Source organism: Microcaecilia unicolor, chromosome 13 (genome assembly GCF_901765095.1).
Source record: "Microcaecilia unicolor chromosome 13, aMicUni1.1, whole genome shotgun sequence".
In the NCBI taxonomy this organism is placed as follows: domain Eukaryota; kingdom Metazoa; phylum Chordata; class Amphibia; order Gymnophiona; family Siphonopidae; genus Microcaecilia; species Microcaecilia unicolor.
In genome coordinates, this window is record NC_044043.1 from 62,818,623 (window position 1) to 62,835,682 (window position 17,060).

The window sequence follows — 17,060 nt, forward strand, 5'->3', positions numbered from 1 at the left end:
AATTTATTATGAGGAGCAGAGGTAAAATGTTTACTTGTATCTCTTCCCTGGTGAGTGCACATGCCTCGCCCCCACTTTCATACAACTGTCTCATTCTCATCCTTCACTTCTCTGCACCCCCACCCCAGTATACAGCCTCATTTTACACATGACATAGAAGTACAAATTGAATGAAAATGTAGGGACAGACACAATGGTTAGAAAACAGGAGACTACTAACAAATACATTAGTTAAAAAGGAATGCCCCAACACGTCCAGGTTTCGCCAGGTGAGTGCTGCTTCAGGAGCTAAAACATGCTGTTAAACAAAACCAATATATGAATAAGATCAAATCAGAAAATCATGTAATTGAAAATCATAGTAAATCAAATATTATTAAAAATTAACATAAAAGGACAGCATAATCAGTACCAGCTGAATAAATAAATTAAATAAATAAATGCATATATCATAAAAACACACGCTTTGAAAAATGAACAAAGTGACATAACACTAATAAACATTAAAATGTGTTTGGGAACAAAAGCAAATGACATAATTTTATGGTGTAAGCATGCGACCGCACCTTGAGTATTGTGTTCAATTCTGGTCGCCGCATCTCAAGAAAGATATAGTACAATTGGAAAATGTGCAGCGAAGGGCGACTAAAATGATAGCGGGGATGGGACGACTTCCCTATGAAGAAAGACTAAGGAGGCTAGGGCTATTCAGCTTGGAGAAGAGACGGCTGAGGGGAGACATGATAGAGGTATATAAAATAATGAGTGGAGTGGAACAGGTGGATGTGAAGCGTCTGTTTACGCTTTCCAAAAATACTAGGACTAGGGGGCATGCGATGAAACTACAGTGTAGTAAATTTAAAACAAATTGGAGAAAAGTTTTCTTCACCCAACGTGTAATTAAACTCTGGAATTCATTGCCGGAAAATGTGGTGAAGGCGGTTAGCTTAGCAGAGTTTAAAAAGGGGTTGGACGGTTTCCTAAAGGACAAGTCCATAAACCGCTACTAAACGGACTTGGAAAAATCCCAAATCCCAGGAATAACATGTATAGAATGTTTGTACGTTTGGGAAGCTTGCCAGGTGCCCTTGGCCTGGATTGGCTGCTGTCGTGGACAAGATGCTGGGCTCGATGGACCCTTGGTCTTTTCCCAGTATGGCATTACTTATGTACTTATGTACATCACCGAAGGCAATGCTGAAGAAAACATGAATAAAATCAGCTATTAATGCTCAGTTTCATCCTTGAGATAAATACATCGTCATACATCAAACAGTTTCTTAATGAAAGACAAAGAGAGTTTCAAAGAACAAACAAGCAGCACTCATCAGGACAGCATCTATTTAGTGTGACTGGGGTTTCCCTTAAAACATTGGTAAGTCACATGACCTGCATTTTGCACTGCAGCACCAGGACAAAAATTTCCCACATTAACTTTTCCAATATAAGCCAGCTAAAAACAGTCTCTAACTGAAACAAAAAAAAACGAAAAAAGATCAAAAATGCCATGTATTCCACCTATGCTTTTCAGTGATGTCATAGGAGACAATATGGCTGCTGAATCAAAAAAACTAAAAAAAAACCCCCAAAGAAAAAAAACCCTTAAGTCTCATTTTAGTTTAATCAGGATCATCTAAATGCACAATGCAAGACTATATCAAAAATCAACTTTACAAAGCATACAACCTCATACTTAACATTCAACCATTCCTAAATGGGGAAAAAAATGAGGAAAGAGATCATATCTGTGATCCCAATTTTGAATTAAATATTTCTTACCCTCCATCTATCTCTGCCTCATCCTTGAAAAATAAATGTATAGGATGGCCTCTGGCCTGAGCTCTTCCTCGGTCGCTAATATCAACTGCAGTCAGAACCCTCCCACTCATCCCGGCAGAGAATTCCCTCACATTATACCTCGGTTATAAATTAAAGGTTAGGTCTTATTCTGAAACCTGTTCAACACTATACTATGCGCTCTTGGCAACAAAGTTTGTAAATAACAATCCCAAACCATCAGAAATACTTTCTGTCGTCTAGGGTTTTGTTCGCACCCTGTGCTTCCCACACCATTAATGCATGAAATTTGTTTCTCCAGTACCAATAAGAGGAGGGTATCTCTTGCAGCCAATGATGCAGACCTCATTTTTCCCCAGTATATATGCTTTTACTTAATAATATACAGCCTCTACCTTGAATCCCATAAGCCTCCATAAGCAGAGTATTGTCCGCCTGATTACAGTTCTGACATCGGTATAGTAATACAACCTGCTCTGTAAGCTTGAAGTTGTGAGAAATATGCTCTTTACAGTACTTGATCTTGTCATTCCTGTAAGTCAGCACCAAATACTATCCACAGGATTTTTCTGCTTGGCTTATGAAAATCTACTCTCTCCAGCTGATATCCGAAGTCTTTACTCCAAGCTTCTTTGATAGGACCGTAATCCTGTGACAGCATTAGAGTCACCAAGGCCTTGTGCAACTAGGAAACTTTCACCATCCCCAATGCATCTCCCCTCCAAAAAGTCCTTGGTTTCTTTCCCATTCCAGCATATAATGCTTGTTGATCCAGTCGTGTATAATAGTGATATAACTGCATATCGGCAAAATAACCTCCCCCACCCAATGCCATCCTTTGTTGTAACTCTACAAAAGAAATGACTCGTCCCTCTTGGTTAAATAGATGTTCAATCAACGTAATACCCAGTTCCTGCCAATGGCTAAATACATCCCACTCCAGGTCAGGACTGACGTCCTCATTAACCCTTAGTGGTAATAGATGACTAGTATTTGGATTTTGCTTCCAATATTGCATCAGTTCTTTCCAAAGGGACTCTCAGTGGCTGCAACAATGTACTAGTATGTATCGAAGGGGGCAACCTATCAGATCTAGTCTGTAAAAGAAAATTCAGATTCCAGGGCGCAAATAGGTCTCACTGCCACGCTATTGACGTAAAGTGTTCTAAACCTAGCACCCAGTACCTCAAGTGTCTCAACAAACATGCCTGATTATACCACTTTAAGTAAGGTATTCCCAAACCTACATGATGCCAGCTACTGTATAAATACTCCAACCGCATCTTAGATCCCCCCCCCCCCCAAATAAAATATTTTATCAAGCTGATCTAAAAGTTGTAAAGCTTTCCATGGGAGGCAAAGAGGTAATCTTTGTAGGATATATAGCCAGAAAGCCTCATTTTTAAAATCTAAAGGTGTAAACATGGAGAGCACTTGTCCCTTTATTACTCGTGTGCTTAAATCAACTTGCTAATTACTTTAGAAATTACAATAAAAATGCTTATTTTTTAAAGATGCTCAAGTTTATAGTAGTGGTGGCAATCTTGCTTTCAGCGTTTGTATTGCAATTTTTAAAGTAATTAAGAAGTTGATTTAAGTACATTGGCAATACAAGGGACATGACTTCCATGTGCATTTTAAGGAATTTTGTTAAAGATTTTTTGTTTTGGCAGCCATGTTGTCCCCTATGACTTCATTGAAATGCATAGGTGGAACACGACATTTTTAATCTTTTTTTTTTTTTTTTTCTTCTTGTTCTTCTTCTTTTTTTTTTTTCCAGTTAGGGACTTTTTTTAGCTGGTTTTCCTGGTGCTGCAGTGCAGCCCCCCCCCCCCCCCCCCCCCCCCGGAAGTTGGTCCTGATGAGTGCTTACTTGTTCTTTGAAAATTGTAGTTTTTCTTTAAGAAACTTCTTGATGTATTTATCTCAGGGATGAGAATGAACATTAACATGTGCTTTTATTCATGTTTTCTGCAGTATTGCCTTTGGTGATGTAAATTGCTTACACCATAAGGGTATGTAATTTGCTTTTGTTCCCAAACACATTTTAATCTTTATTAGTGTTATGTCACTTTACACATTTTCATTGTTATGATATATGTATTTATTCAACTGGTACTAATATTTGATTTATTATGATTTTCAATTATTTGATTTTTTGATTTGGTCTTATTCATATATTGGTTTTGTTTGTTTTAGCCCCTGAATCAGCCCTTGCCAGGTGAAACACGGCTGTTGGGTATTCTTTTTTAACTAATTTATTTGTTAATAAAGAGGTGTATTTTCAAAGCACTTAGACTTACAAAGTTACATAGTAACCTATGTGCTTTGAAAATGAGCCCCATAGTCTTCTGTTTTCTAGCTGTCGTGTCTGCTCCTACGTCTTCATTCCTTTTGAAACTTGCAGACCTCTTGCCGGTCTGTTTTTTGAAGTCCAAATCGAGAAATCCACATCAAGACATCTCAAATTTCACTAGTATTTTAGAACGGAATCTGCTGATGTACAGGGCTGTTCTAAAATACAGAGAAATGGATGCATTGAGTGTGGGTGACATAAACATCCAAAAAAGTCAACATTTTCCACGGGTTGAAATCCAACACATGCATATTTATCTTGCTACTCTAGAAATATAAACATGTATTTTCCCAGTGCTATCACAGATTGGGATCCCTTGCTGGTTTGGCTTTGGGAGATGTGGGGAACCACTGGAGGATTAAGGGGGCAACCTCCTCAAATTGTTCCAGTGGAGTGCTGCATAATAGGAGCAGTTTTCCCAAAACCCGAATGTGCTTGGTAGCAGGTGTAATTTCCAACTTAGACATTTAGTCCTCTTCTGAAATGGGGAATAAACGTTAACTTGCCCTACTCTTTTCCTGTCCAAAGCACGCCCAAGCCATGCTCCCTTGCATACACTTAGCGTTGAGATGTGCATATCTTGGCTTTTTAAAATGAAGACTTAGATGTGCTGGTTTACGCATGTCTCAAATGCGAATAGCCCTTCTAAAATGACCCCCATAGTCTCCTAAATCTCCTTCCTCCCCCATCCAGGTGTAGTCTTCTCTTTTCCAGTCTGTCATTGCAGCCTCAGTTTTCTTTCTCTTCCCTCTCACTCTGTCTCTACTCCCAGCCCTCTCACACTCCTCTTCTTGCCCACCCTGATGCTGCTGGTGCCTGTCAGAATTAGACTGGGGTTGAAAATGCTTCCTCATGGCTCTCAGGCTCAACTGTGGCCAAAGCTGCCGTTGTCTCCTGCTGCCAGCACTGTCTTGCCTTCAGAGAAAATCCACTTTTACCACATGAGTAGGTGAGTGAATTTTTGAAACCAGGGATACTGGTGAATGGAGCCCAGAATGATACATGATATTAAGTAAAGAAAGCCCAGATTGTTTCCCTGCCTGTGGTATGTAGGAAAGAAAGAGCTCAGTCTGTCACAACTATGGTATTAATGTAAGGGAAATTGAAACCACACACACGCACTCTTACTTTCATTGTATCCTCTCAGCTGTCACTGTAATCTCTTTTTACTATAGAAGGCTTTACATAGGGAGGGTGACTTTCAAATTCATTACACCTAATCTAGAACTCAGTTGCCCGATTATTGAGAGGATTATTCTGCATAGAACAAAAGTTTGCTTTAAAGCTTTACAGGATATGGGACCAGAATACTGTTGGTAAAATGTAAGCCATATGCTCCCAAATGTACAGTTTGGTCTTGAGATCAAAACTTAGAGCTTTGCTTATTGGAAAAAAAAATAGATTATTGAAATTTTTGGATCAAGTGTTGTATTTTGTGATTCCTAGACTATGGAGTAAGCTTCTGGGAGAAATTTGATCTGCAGGTTTTCTGATAGTTTTCATTGTGTTTTAAAAATGTGGTGCTCTACTTATCTGTTATTATAGGATCTGATGAGATTAATTAAGAGGCTGGTGAGTTGATATTGATGGCTTTGCCATCTTTATAGGATGTGATAAGGGAAACTAAGTGTGAGCAAAGATCAGGGAGTAGTAATGGCTGGCTTCCCCTTACCTCCAAAGAGTTTCAACTGAGTACTGTTGGCGCTGACTCACTCTGTATAGGTCTTCACTCCCAGTTCCTTGTGGGCTGCCTGCGGTCTGTGTTTTCAGGATATCCCTAATGAATAATGGGTTTTTACAAAACTGTTTGCCCAATATGCTGCTGAAGTTCTACACATACACACACACACATGTGCAGATTGTGTTACCTGATATTTGTTGAAACATTGCTGAGAGCTTGGTGGAGATGAAAATTCCAAAGTATACGTGTAAATGAAATCTCTGTGTGTATGTAGTTACCTCAGAAAAATTGTGGATATCAAATAGGTGTAAATGAGTGCATATAATTTTCCCAGAGCGAAATGACATACATGCTACTTTTCACTAACACAGACAATTGTAAAATTACTCCCTCATTGGATTGCTGTATAGATCAATGATCTATGCAAATAGAAAGTTTGCTGTCCATTCCGAAAGGACCTTTAGCTACTCTTAGAATGCTCCTTCCCTTCTATATTATGATCCTTCTACCTTTTTTCCCTAGAGCACATGCACAGGTATCTTTGGAACCCTTGGTTGCCCAAGATCAATTTAAGGGTGCCACCTCCAAATTATGTCCTCAGCATCACAAGTTACTTGGCAACAGCTACCTTCCCTTCCTCCTAGGCCTTGAGTACCCCACCTCTGCTGTAGAGCCATCTGGCTTCTACTGACAGGAGAACGCAAACATGAATTTGCATCCTGCATTGCTGACTGGTCCCCACCCAAATACTCATCTCTTTCAAAAGACTAATATGAATGTCACATTAGGTGCTTGTGTAAGAATGGTGGGGGGGGGGGGGGGGGGGGGGAGCAACAGTTTTCCAAAGGTTTTCTCCTATTTAGTCTGGAAAAATGGTTAGCAAATAAGACCCTTTTGCATACAATCTGCTCTTCAGAGGTTATAAGCCTCCAAACCTGATTCTCATTTTAAGCAATTAAGACTGAAATATAGAACATTAATTTTTACTAAGCTGTGTAAGATGCAAGTGTTTAGGCTACTCTTCCATTAATACTAATGGTTAGAGCCTGGTTCAAATCCCACTGTGGGTCCTTGTGATTTTGGGCAAGTCATTTAACTCTCTGCTGCCTCAGATGCAAACTTAGATCATGAACTCTCTAAGGACAGGGAATGTAACTCTCCGAGGATCTGCATGTAACTCACCTTGAACTACCACTGAAAAGTATATGTGAGCATAAAGACAGGTAATGTGAATCTCAGGTCTGAAGAGTTCTTTTCTTTGCTTGTCCAGAAACCAGGATTGCATTGCTGAATGTGGGAGCCAAATGTTTAAACTGTAATCTTTTCTTAATCAGGTTTTGCCATATTAAAATGATTTTGTCAGTTCCAGTTTCAGTCCTGATGTGGGCCTCACAAATGAAAGGGAGCAGCGGCACAGGGAAAGTGAGTGGGAAGGAGGCAGGGGTCAGCCACATCAGGAGGGTTAAATATAGACCAGATAGAGTATTACTGGATAAACCAAAGAAATATTTTAATGCAATTTTTATATAACAGTTAGTGCTACACAAGAATTTTGTGTAGTAATTAGTATTGTACAACAATTTTAAATGCAAGACTGATTAGAAATATTTTATCTAACCGTTAGGTATCTGGTTTATTTTGCTCTTCATTTATGTTCCTTCTCTTTTTTAATCGTTTGCTGCCTTTTTTTCTCTCTTCTTATTAAGCCTTTTTGTTTATCTGCTAACTTTTATAATTTTCCTTTTCCTTTTCCCCAAACCAACCCTCTTTTCTCAGTTTTTCATTCCTGTTCCTGTCTCTCCCCAACTGTCTCACTCTTGTTTCCTTCATCATTTGTACCACAATTCTTGTGGTCTTTATAACCCTTTGTCTCTCTTGCCCTCTCCTCCATAAACACCAACCTACCTATAAAATCTTCTCTGTTTACTCTGCCTTCTGCAGCTTTCCATCCCCCTATAGCCATATATCTCAAACCCACTCCACTTCTGCCACAATTTCCTTGGTAGTGCTGTGGCCAACTGGGTCTTGCTCTTGGGTTTCACTGATAACTGTTCTTTCTACTGCCTGCACTTTCAGCGCTGTGCCTCATCTCGCCACTTCCCTTCTTGACAGCACTGATTCCTTCCTCTTCTGCGCTAATGCTTTTCTCACCCTCACTCTCCCAGGACAATTCCTGAGTGCCTGGATGTGTTTCTTAGGTATCGGGGATGTCTTACGACCTGTGTCTTCTGTACAGCCTTGATTAGGAGGGATGTTGCATACAAACGCAGGATATGATGGCGGATATCTTGTTTGCTGAATGTGATTCCTGGTGTAACAAGGTCGACACCTGTTGATCTCTGGAGCCCTCTGGAGATCTCCCTTATGCTTAGCCTGAGTGTTTTTGAATTGTTACTGTTTTGGCCTCTGTCACCTCATTTTCAAGATTGATCTGCTTTCATGTGTTAAATAACAGTGATATGCACAGCCAAAAAAAAGGCTTGTTTTTATATTTTCCAAAATTTTTCTCAGTTTTTTTTTAAATTTTTTTTTCACATTTTTATTTTAAATGCAGATCATATATGCATACAGAACAATTATAAGCACATTGATTTGTAAGTATGCACACGTACAAACAATTTTATGTGCACACAAACATTTTTTAGCCGCCCCCACAAACCTTTAAAAGATGGTGTCCTGCATTACAGTTTGAGCTCCCTATTTCTGTGACCTTTTATCTTCATATATTTTTTGCAGGGCCAGTGTGCAAAGGTCAGTTCAATCAATGATAAGAATGACTGGAAGGTTGTCAGAAGAGGCCTGTCTGTCATTAACTTCAATGATGATGATGTGGAGGTAAAGTATTTTCTGACCTCGGCACAAGTGCCTTCACTTCTTGCTTTCTACTTACTGCCCTTCTATTTAACTCTGCTGCTTCTCCAGCTCTCTCCTCTTGTGTGAATCTGTGAGGGTAGGTTTATAATGAGGCACCCAAGCCTTCCTGGGTTGCCAGTATCTACTTTTGTCTATTTCATATGGAAAAGTACACACTTTCCTATATAAACTTTCCTATAAACGCACATATGGTGCCTAACTAATGAATTATGTCTGCTTAGGAACAAGTGTAAAAATGTACACATGTACTTGGGTGATTTTATACATGTATACTTTACAAAATGGAACGTGCACATATATATTTCAGACTCCACTTTCGGAATACCCATTTTTTAAACACATAAAGGTATGCATGAGTTAGTCTTCTATACATGCATTTATACATGTTGTGTCATACAGTTTTATAAGAGGCAAATTCTGTGTCTGCAGAGATTTCTTATGGTTGATTCGAAGACCAAGCGGTTGTACTTATATTTTTAAACTCCAAAGATGGTGGAGAAATACTTAATTCTTTTTGTCCACAGGATGCAGAAATTGCACTCACTCTAATTGATGGTTGTTTCCAAGGTCTTTTACTTCAACCTGAAACAATTAGGAATAGCGATGGGCTGAGTTCTCTGTGGAGTGTGGACCTGTGCGTCCCTCTGGAGGCTTTGATTTCTGGAAATTAATTGGGCGCATACCTGACATTTCAATAAGTGCTGAGCTAAAAGAGTGCCAATTTCATATCCTCCATAAGGCCTATTTTAAACAGGAACAAGATTTAAAATCCGGCGGGATAATCCCATATATCAGAAATGTAATGGGGATATTAATTCCTTTATACATGTGTTCTGGAAATGCCCAAAGGTTAAGCTTTTTTGGTGGGCCATATGGAGGATCTAGTGGGACAGTTTTTGCCACTCTCCCCCGCAGAGATATTGTTAAATAAATATGAGGCCTTCTGTGTTACTAATAGACATCATCAACTCTTACTTAGGAAGGTAGGAGTTTTAGGTAAGAAGGTTATTTTGGGTGTTTGGGTTGGTCATCTGGTTCTTTCCTATTGGGAGTGGCTTAATCACTTTCATGCCCTTATGCTGCAGGAGCAAAGACAAGCTAAGTCTTCTCTGAAGTGGGAAAAGACTTTTTTGGCAGTATGGGATGTCTGTTTAGTCCTTGTCTCATACAGCCCAGAGTCTGATCCTTAATTCTTTTTCATCAAACTAAAATTGTTGGGTAGCGGGATTAGTTTTAGTTGTGTGTGTGTGATTTTTTTTTTTCTTGGTTAAATGAGGAGATGGGATGCTAGATCACCATGAATCTTTTTGGTTCATGGGAGGGGTGCGGCGTTGGGGTCAGGTCCATGCCAGCAGTGTTTCCATGCTCTGACGCCTACCATAGGGAGCAGTCTGCTTGCACTATACAGTGTATGCAGACTGCGCCCTATAACGACAGCTCCAGACCTGTTGTTAACTTCTGCATGTTAAAGATAGGCGCACAGTGCACAGAACTGCTTGTGCATTGCTTGGAATGCTCATTTTAATACTAATGAGCTCCTTGTAATGCATTTGCATACGGTTTTCAGTAGCTGCTAATGGCACACATTAGAACCATGGAAAAACCCTTTGTGCATTATTACTTGCTAAATAACATTTGCTTTAGACTGACTACAACCAGTCTAAAGTAAACATTGCCAGCACAGTAAGCTATGTGTGCATCAGGCTCTTAGAGTGGAGGGAGATCTAAGAAGGAGCAGGGCACCATAATGTCTGTCCCCAAAGATATCAGCTTTGTTAGCGGTGTAAGGGTTTTTGTGTAGGCCTTTGTGCTGACAGAGCCTGCATTGTCTGTCTTATCTCACGTAGGCTGTGTGAGGGACAAAGCACCACAGGGCCTGTGAGCTTGTGCACTTTTCTTTCACCTGTGGTGTGTCAATGTTGACACATCTGGGGCAGGGGAATTTTTGTTCCCCTGGTCAAGATTAAGGCAAGAAAAAAATATAGAGGTCCCCTGTAGATATGGGGCCTCTATGGTCCATATCTTAAGATAGCCTAGTCTACTATTACTGCTTGATGTACTAATGCTATGTCTTACAGTAAGAGCTTACAAATACTGCACCCTTTTTAGGCCTGTTATGCATAGATCTTTTACATGCTTGTGTTATGTTGCCACTTAGTGGTTGTATTTAAAATTACATTTACAGTTTTAGGGGTTAATTCAGTGTGTGGAACAGAGTTTTACATACTCGGGGTTTTATAATTTTGCTGAGGAGGTTTGCACTTATGTGCATATTCTCTCAGCATCCTCTGGGATGAGTCCCCTGGAGCTCCCTCAGCCACTCAAGCCTCTGCTTCTACTACCTTGCACTCCATTCAGCTGCTGGGGAGGTTCGCAGCCCATCTGCATATTCCTTCCAAGTCTATTCTGACAGGCTTGTGCTTCTGATGTCCCATGCTCCATCCAGCTGCTTCTTTCCACGGGTTTATATTTTCTTTTCTCCTATTTTTTAATGGCTCAACTACATTTTCTCTTTCTGATGCTAATGCTCCCCAGTGTTATTTTTGATCTCATATCACTACTTCCCTTAAGACCACACCGCCACTCTTCTTTTGTCAGCTCACTAGCCATTTTGTCTTCTGCTCTTGAATGTAAGGTTTTTCTTCCGTTCATTCTTTCACTGTTGTTTTATCTCCCTTCCACTTCTACGTCCTCTCCTGCTCTTTCTGCTCCTCAGTTGGGATATCAATCCCAATCCAGCCTCCTCCCTTTCCAGGCAACTCTCATCCCACCTGTGCAGACCAAACCACAATTATCTGCTTTACCACAAGGATCAATACTGTCACCTATACTGTTCAATATCTACCTCAAGGCACTAGCTGAGCTGATTTGGTCAATGGACACTCAGTTCTACATCTATGCGGATGATGTGCAGCTACTCATACCCATTGAACCTGACTTACCTACAGCCTTGAATAAACTGAATACCTGCTTAACATGGATTCAAGAAAGGGCTAAATACAACAAACTTTGCCTGAACCCAAGTAAAACCGAGCTTCTCTGGGTCCCTAACACAAGTGGATACATACCTGACATCAAAATCCCTTTTGGGAAGTACGAACTCCCCCTCAGATCACAAGTCAGGAACCTTGGAATATAGTTAGATTCAACACTTACTCTGATTCCCCAAATCCAAGCAACCTTCAAGAGCTGCTTCTACTATTTGTGACAGCTATGCTGCCTCTCTCCTTACATCGAGAAGGTAAAACATCAAGACTGGATTACTGCAATGCACTATACAATGGTCTGATTACAAAGGGCCTGCACCAGCTCCAGTTGATTCAGAATGCAGCAGCAAGACTCATAGAAGGTGTCAAGCGACGTGACACATCACACCATTTTTGCAAAAACTTCATTGGCTAAATTTAAAACTCTGATCTTCCAAGTTCTTTAAAGGAAATGGCCCTGAGTACGTGAAGAATAGGATGATCCTCTGCACACCACCAAGGACACTAAGTTCCTCTCAAGGACTGTCACCTCCATTGCCTGCCGCATTGAGCCTGCCATGAGTGGGAAAGCGCGGGATACAAATGTAACAAAACAAAAAAAAGACATTACACGATGTGATACCCACAAGCGAGCCTTCTCCGGAATAGCCCCCACAATCTGGAATGCACTGCCTGAAAGGCTCCACTTAACACAAGACTATCTGTACTTCAGGAAGCAGGTGAAAACTTGGCTCTCCAATCAGGCCTTTAATGGAAGATGTAACTAACTTGCTAGTCTCACTCACACACACAAGGAGTGACACGGGCTGCACATACTGCAGCAGGACGTGTGTATCCACTCCTACCCTAGCTGAGATAATATTTTAACCATCTCTTTGACCTCATATGCAACTTTCTTTAGTCACCTTATTTTCCAACTCTTCTTACTCTCTTACCTATGTTCCATTTTTTCTTTATCCTTCACTATCAATTAAAATGTTCTATTACGCATTGTGTTGACATTGTAAGTAGTATATTATGAAAAAGGTTGAAATTACAGTTTTGTGGGTGTCTCACCTTGTAATTCCAAGATTACACAACCGGCATCTTTTCTAATAAATCAACAAGGAACCTCAAAACTCCTAATAGGGAACATACTGCAAAAATTGCACCATCCACTATTTTGAAGGGTGACACGGGGGATGGTGTCAGCATTTCAGACTAAACAGTGTGGCGATTTCCCCAACTACACTACCATCAGCCTGAATTTTTACAACTAACCCAGCCTGGAGCTATAAACAAGAAGATAAGTGAAAGAGATTTTTTGAAAGACATTGATTTGGTACTTTTTTCTTTCACATTTTGAGGTACTGGGCGGTTAGGTATGCCAGTTTCAAATGTTATAGATTTAGGCTTTAAATTGATGTGTTTGTTTGGGGTTTTCTAAGATTTACCGGGTTTATAGCCGGTCTGGTGGTTTTGAGGGGAGGGTGTTTCACCTTATTAATTTCTATTTTTAGTGAAGGAGAGGGAGAGTTTTTATACCATTCGTTTTTCTCATGTATTCATGAGTTTTTTCGTTTGTTTTTTTTCTCTCTCATTCTCCTCACTGGAACCAGTGATAGTACTCTACTCCTTTAGAAAATAGTGGATGGTGCAATTTTTGCAGTATGTTCCCTATTAGGAGTTTTGAGGTTCCTTGTTGATTTATTAGAAAAGATGCCGGTTGTGTAATCTTGGAATTACAAGGTGAGACACCCACAAAACTGTAATTTCAACCTTTTTTGTTACTTAGAATTTGAGTTGAGACGGTTTGAAATTCCCTGTTTTATATCTAAAGTAGTATATTATGCCATACTTTGAATATTTTTACTGCTGTAATTGCCTATTGCTCATGTTTGATCTATTCTTACTGTACACCGCCTTGAATGAATTCATTCAGAAAGGCAGTATATAAATCCTAATAAATAAAATAAATACATATTGTGCTTCAATCATTGGTTTTAAGTGACTTGGACTATTGCAACATTTTGTATGTTGGTCTACTGTCAAAATAATATAAGAAATGCCAGATTGTCCAGAACACTTCAGCTCAGTTATTAGGGGGTAGTAGATGGGAAAGTGCTGATCCTCTGTTGGAGCCACTTCACTGGCTCTCTACTTTATCATAAACAATTTTCCCAGATAGTCTGTGCCTCAAATTGGGTAGAGGAGAGGAGAAAAAGGGTTTGTATCTTAATCTGTAGACATTTGAATGGCCAAATACTTAATGTTGAGAGGGATAAGGAGGGCAGGTATTTTTTTTTCTCCATATGACCATCCAAGACAGCCTGATCACCCTAGTTAATATTTACGCCCCTAATATTGGGCAAAGAAGTTTTCTTGAGGGGTTGCTGGAATACTAGAGGGTTTTGTGGCAGGAGCATTACTTGGGAGTGGAGATTTCAACACTACACCGAACACATGCCTTGATTATTCAGAGGACAGAAAGAGGGCATCAAATGTGGGTAGCCACCAGTTTAAGCATTTTTAAAAAAAATTTGGTGGCTGTGGGGATGGAAGGGAACCAGAGGAGTAGAGACTATTCCTTTTCCTCTGTGACTCAAGCAGTTTATACTAGTAGATATATGGCTTTTGGAGAAAGATATGTAAGCGGCATAGGATTGAACCCATCACTTGGTCCGATCACACATCTGTTTAGTTCCAGTAGGATTTAAGAAATAAAGATAGATGAATGAGATTAAGGGTCCTTAATGACATCTTGTTACTGATTAAGAAGCTTCGGGAACAGAAGATACAATTTTATCTGGAGCAAAATGATTTGGGTGAGCACTTTCCTGCAGTGGTATGGGAATGTCTTGAAGGCAACAGTGAGAGGGAAATGTATTGCAGTGAGTGTGAATATGGAAAAAAGAAAAGAAATGGGAAGCTCTTAGAAGGCAATATGCCAACTCCAGCATCATACTAAACAATGAGAAGAGTTGAGGCTGCTGGAGGTGGATGAAATTAATTTACAATTAGCCAAGTTTAAAATACAGATAGTTTGAACAGGGCAATGAGTCCTGTAGGGTGTTGGTGAATAAATTGAAAAAAAGCTGAGGGTTTGCAATATTGCAGGCATTAAAGATCATTAGGGGCAAATAGTATAGACAAATAAGCATATTGGAGAGACCTTTGAGGAGTATTATAATGAATTGTATAGGCCAGAGTAAGACAACCTAGGCTCTGAAATTGAGTATTTAAGGGGAATTCAGATAGCAGGAGTAATAGGGAAGGCAGAGCTACTTGGTAAACCTTTTACTGAGATGGAAGTATTGATGGCAGTAAAATCCCTCGGGGAACACCCCAGGTGTTAGGTTTTCCATGAGGTTTTATAAATATTGTAGGAGCTACCAGTGGGGCCTATATGTGAAACTCTATAATTCACTGGGGATGGATTGTAGACTCCCAGTCTCTATGTGAACTGTAGGGGGATGATTATTATACATAAAGCAGGAAAAGGTACATTGGAATGTGGGTCCTAAAGACCCATTTCTTAGATTATTGATTACAGTGTATGACCATCTCTGGGAAAAGGTGACTAAATTCACTAGAAACAAAACGTTAGGCTTTCTTTTAATAAATTCTATTACAGCAAGCAATTTGTAATACAGCAGTCCAAACCCCATCCTTTTTATGTAAAAAATAAGGTTGCAGAAGTTCAAACATGTAACTTTTTCAGACTGCTTATGGACCCATGACATGAAAATTTGGCTGTTCTCAACATTTTGGATCTGCGACTTCAGTCACCTTTCCCCAGAGATGGTCATATATATTAATAACATATTAGTGACTCAGCTGTAGTGTTATGCTGTGTTGATGCATGAGGACCAGGCTGATTTTATTCAAGGAAGGCAGGTAGCTGATGTTAATAACCTTCTTTATATTAATGTGGAGAACTGTTAGTGACAGTGGACATCAAGAAGGCCTTTGACTGTGTATGCTGCTCTTTTATGTTGAAAGTATTAGAGTTAATGGGGCTTACAGATAACCTCATACATTGGATGCATGAACTATATCGAGATCCCATAGCCTGTTTACAGATCAAAGGTGTCAAAATACCCTCCATTAATCTAGATTAAGGGACTTGCCAGGGGTGGCCCTTATTGCCACTAAATTTTGCACTGGTTATGGAGCATGCGAATTAGAGGGCATGCATGTATTGCAGGAATGAGTGTTGAGAGAGAAACGTGTGAGATCATGTTATTTGCAGATATCTTATTTACTTTCATAAATCCAGAAAGGTAAGTGACCAGTTCTATTTGAGAACTCTCAGCCTTCAGGAGAGTTTCTGGGTTTAAGATCAATATGAAACAATCTGAAGTTTTAAATATTAATCTACTCTTGGCACAAGAATGTTCTATTTCCCAGTTTCCTGCAAAATACTTTCTCTCCGAATTTGAACATTCCCTGTACCCCACATGCTTTTCTGCCTTCTCTCTCTTTAATTGTTTTCTTTCTCTTCTAGGGTTTGCTCAGTATCGTAGCAAGTGTTCTGCACTTGGGAAATGTGCAGTTTGCCACAGATGAGCAAGGCAATGCTCAGGTCACTACAGAAAACCAAATAAAATACATAGCTAGGGTAGGTATGTTTCAGTCTCTTTACTGTCGCCAGGCAACACATGACATCCAAAACATAAATGAAACATTTATATAAAAATCAGCTTGTAATTGTCTCTTTTGCATGCCAGCACGATGTAGACAACAAAATTAAGGTTATAATAAATGTACAACTATAGAACTTTCTTTTGCCCTCTCCTACACTTCCCAACTTCAGGACAAGCAACATACCTACACCATTCACATTGTGAGACCAGAAGGGCCATTACGGACCCTGCTTAATTATTAAGTATCCTACTCCTTGCTATTGGGGCTAGGAAGTTCAAAACGGCTACCAGATATCTTGAGAGGCTGCCTACTTAACATGTTTTGAGTATTTAAACCTCAACATTTCCATGGTGACCAAGTGGATTAATTGAAACCACCACTGAGAAATTGATGGTGCATAATAGATCACTAAAATGTATTTCTGTGCCATCAGTAGGGCCCTGCGAATAAAGGCCTGGGCATCATTCCCCAGGTTAGATATGTCATCACTGTATTGAAAAAGAGCCATCACTCTGGACACTCCTAACAAATCTGAAAGATGTCTACTTGCAATTGGCAGATATTTCCAAAACATATAGCCCATGGAAGCTTCTGATCCCTTGCATTTGGGGCACTATCCATGTCTTGCAGTTTGGCCAGAAAGGCCCTAGGGGAAGAAATAAGTTCTCATTAAAAATTGTATTGCATTTCTCACAATATCATTTTACCTCTTGTATTTTTGAGATTTGACAAGCAGTCT

The 17,060-nt window shown here is 39.8% G+C and overlaps 1 protein-coding gene across 1 annotated transcript in view; it reads left to right on the top strand.

Annotated features, from left to right (window-relative positions):
- Positions 1-17,060, top strand: part of MYO1C (myosin IC) — a 199,566-nt gene that overhangs the window by 96,986 nt on the left and 85,520 nt on the right. Inside the window, 2 exon segments of the mRNA XM_030222087.1 lie at positions 8,571-8,669; positions 16,182-16,295. Of these exon segments, the coding sequence (XP_030077947.1) occupies positions 8,571-8,669; positions 16,182-16,295 (213 nt within the window).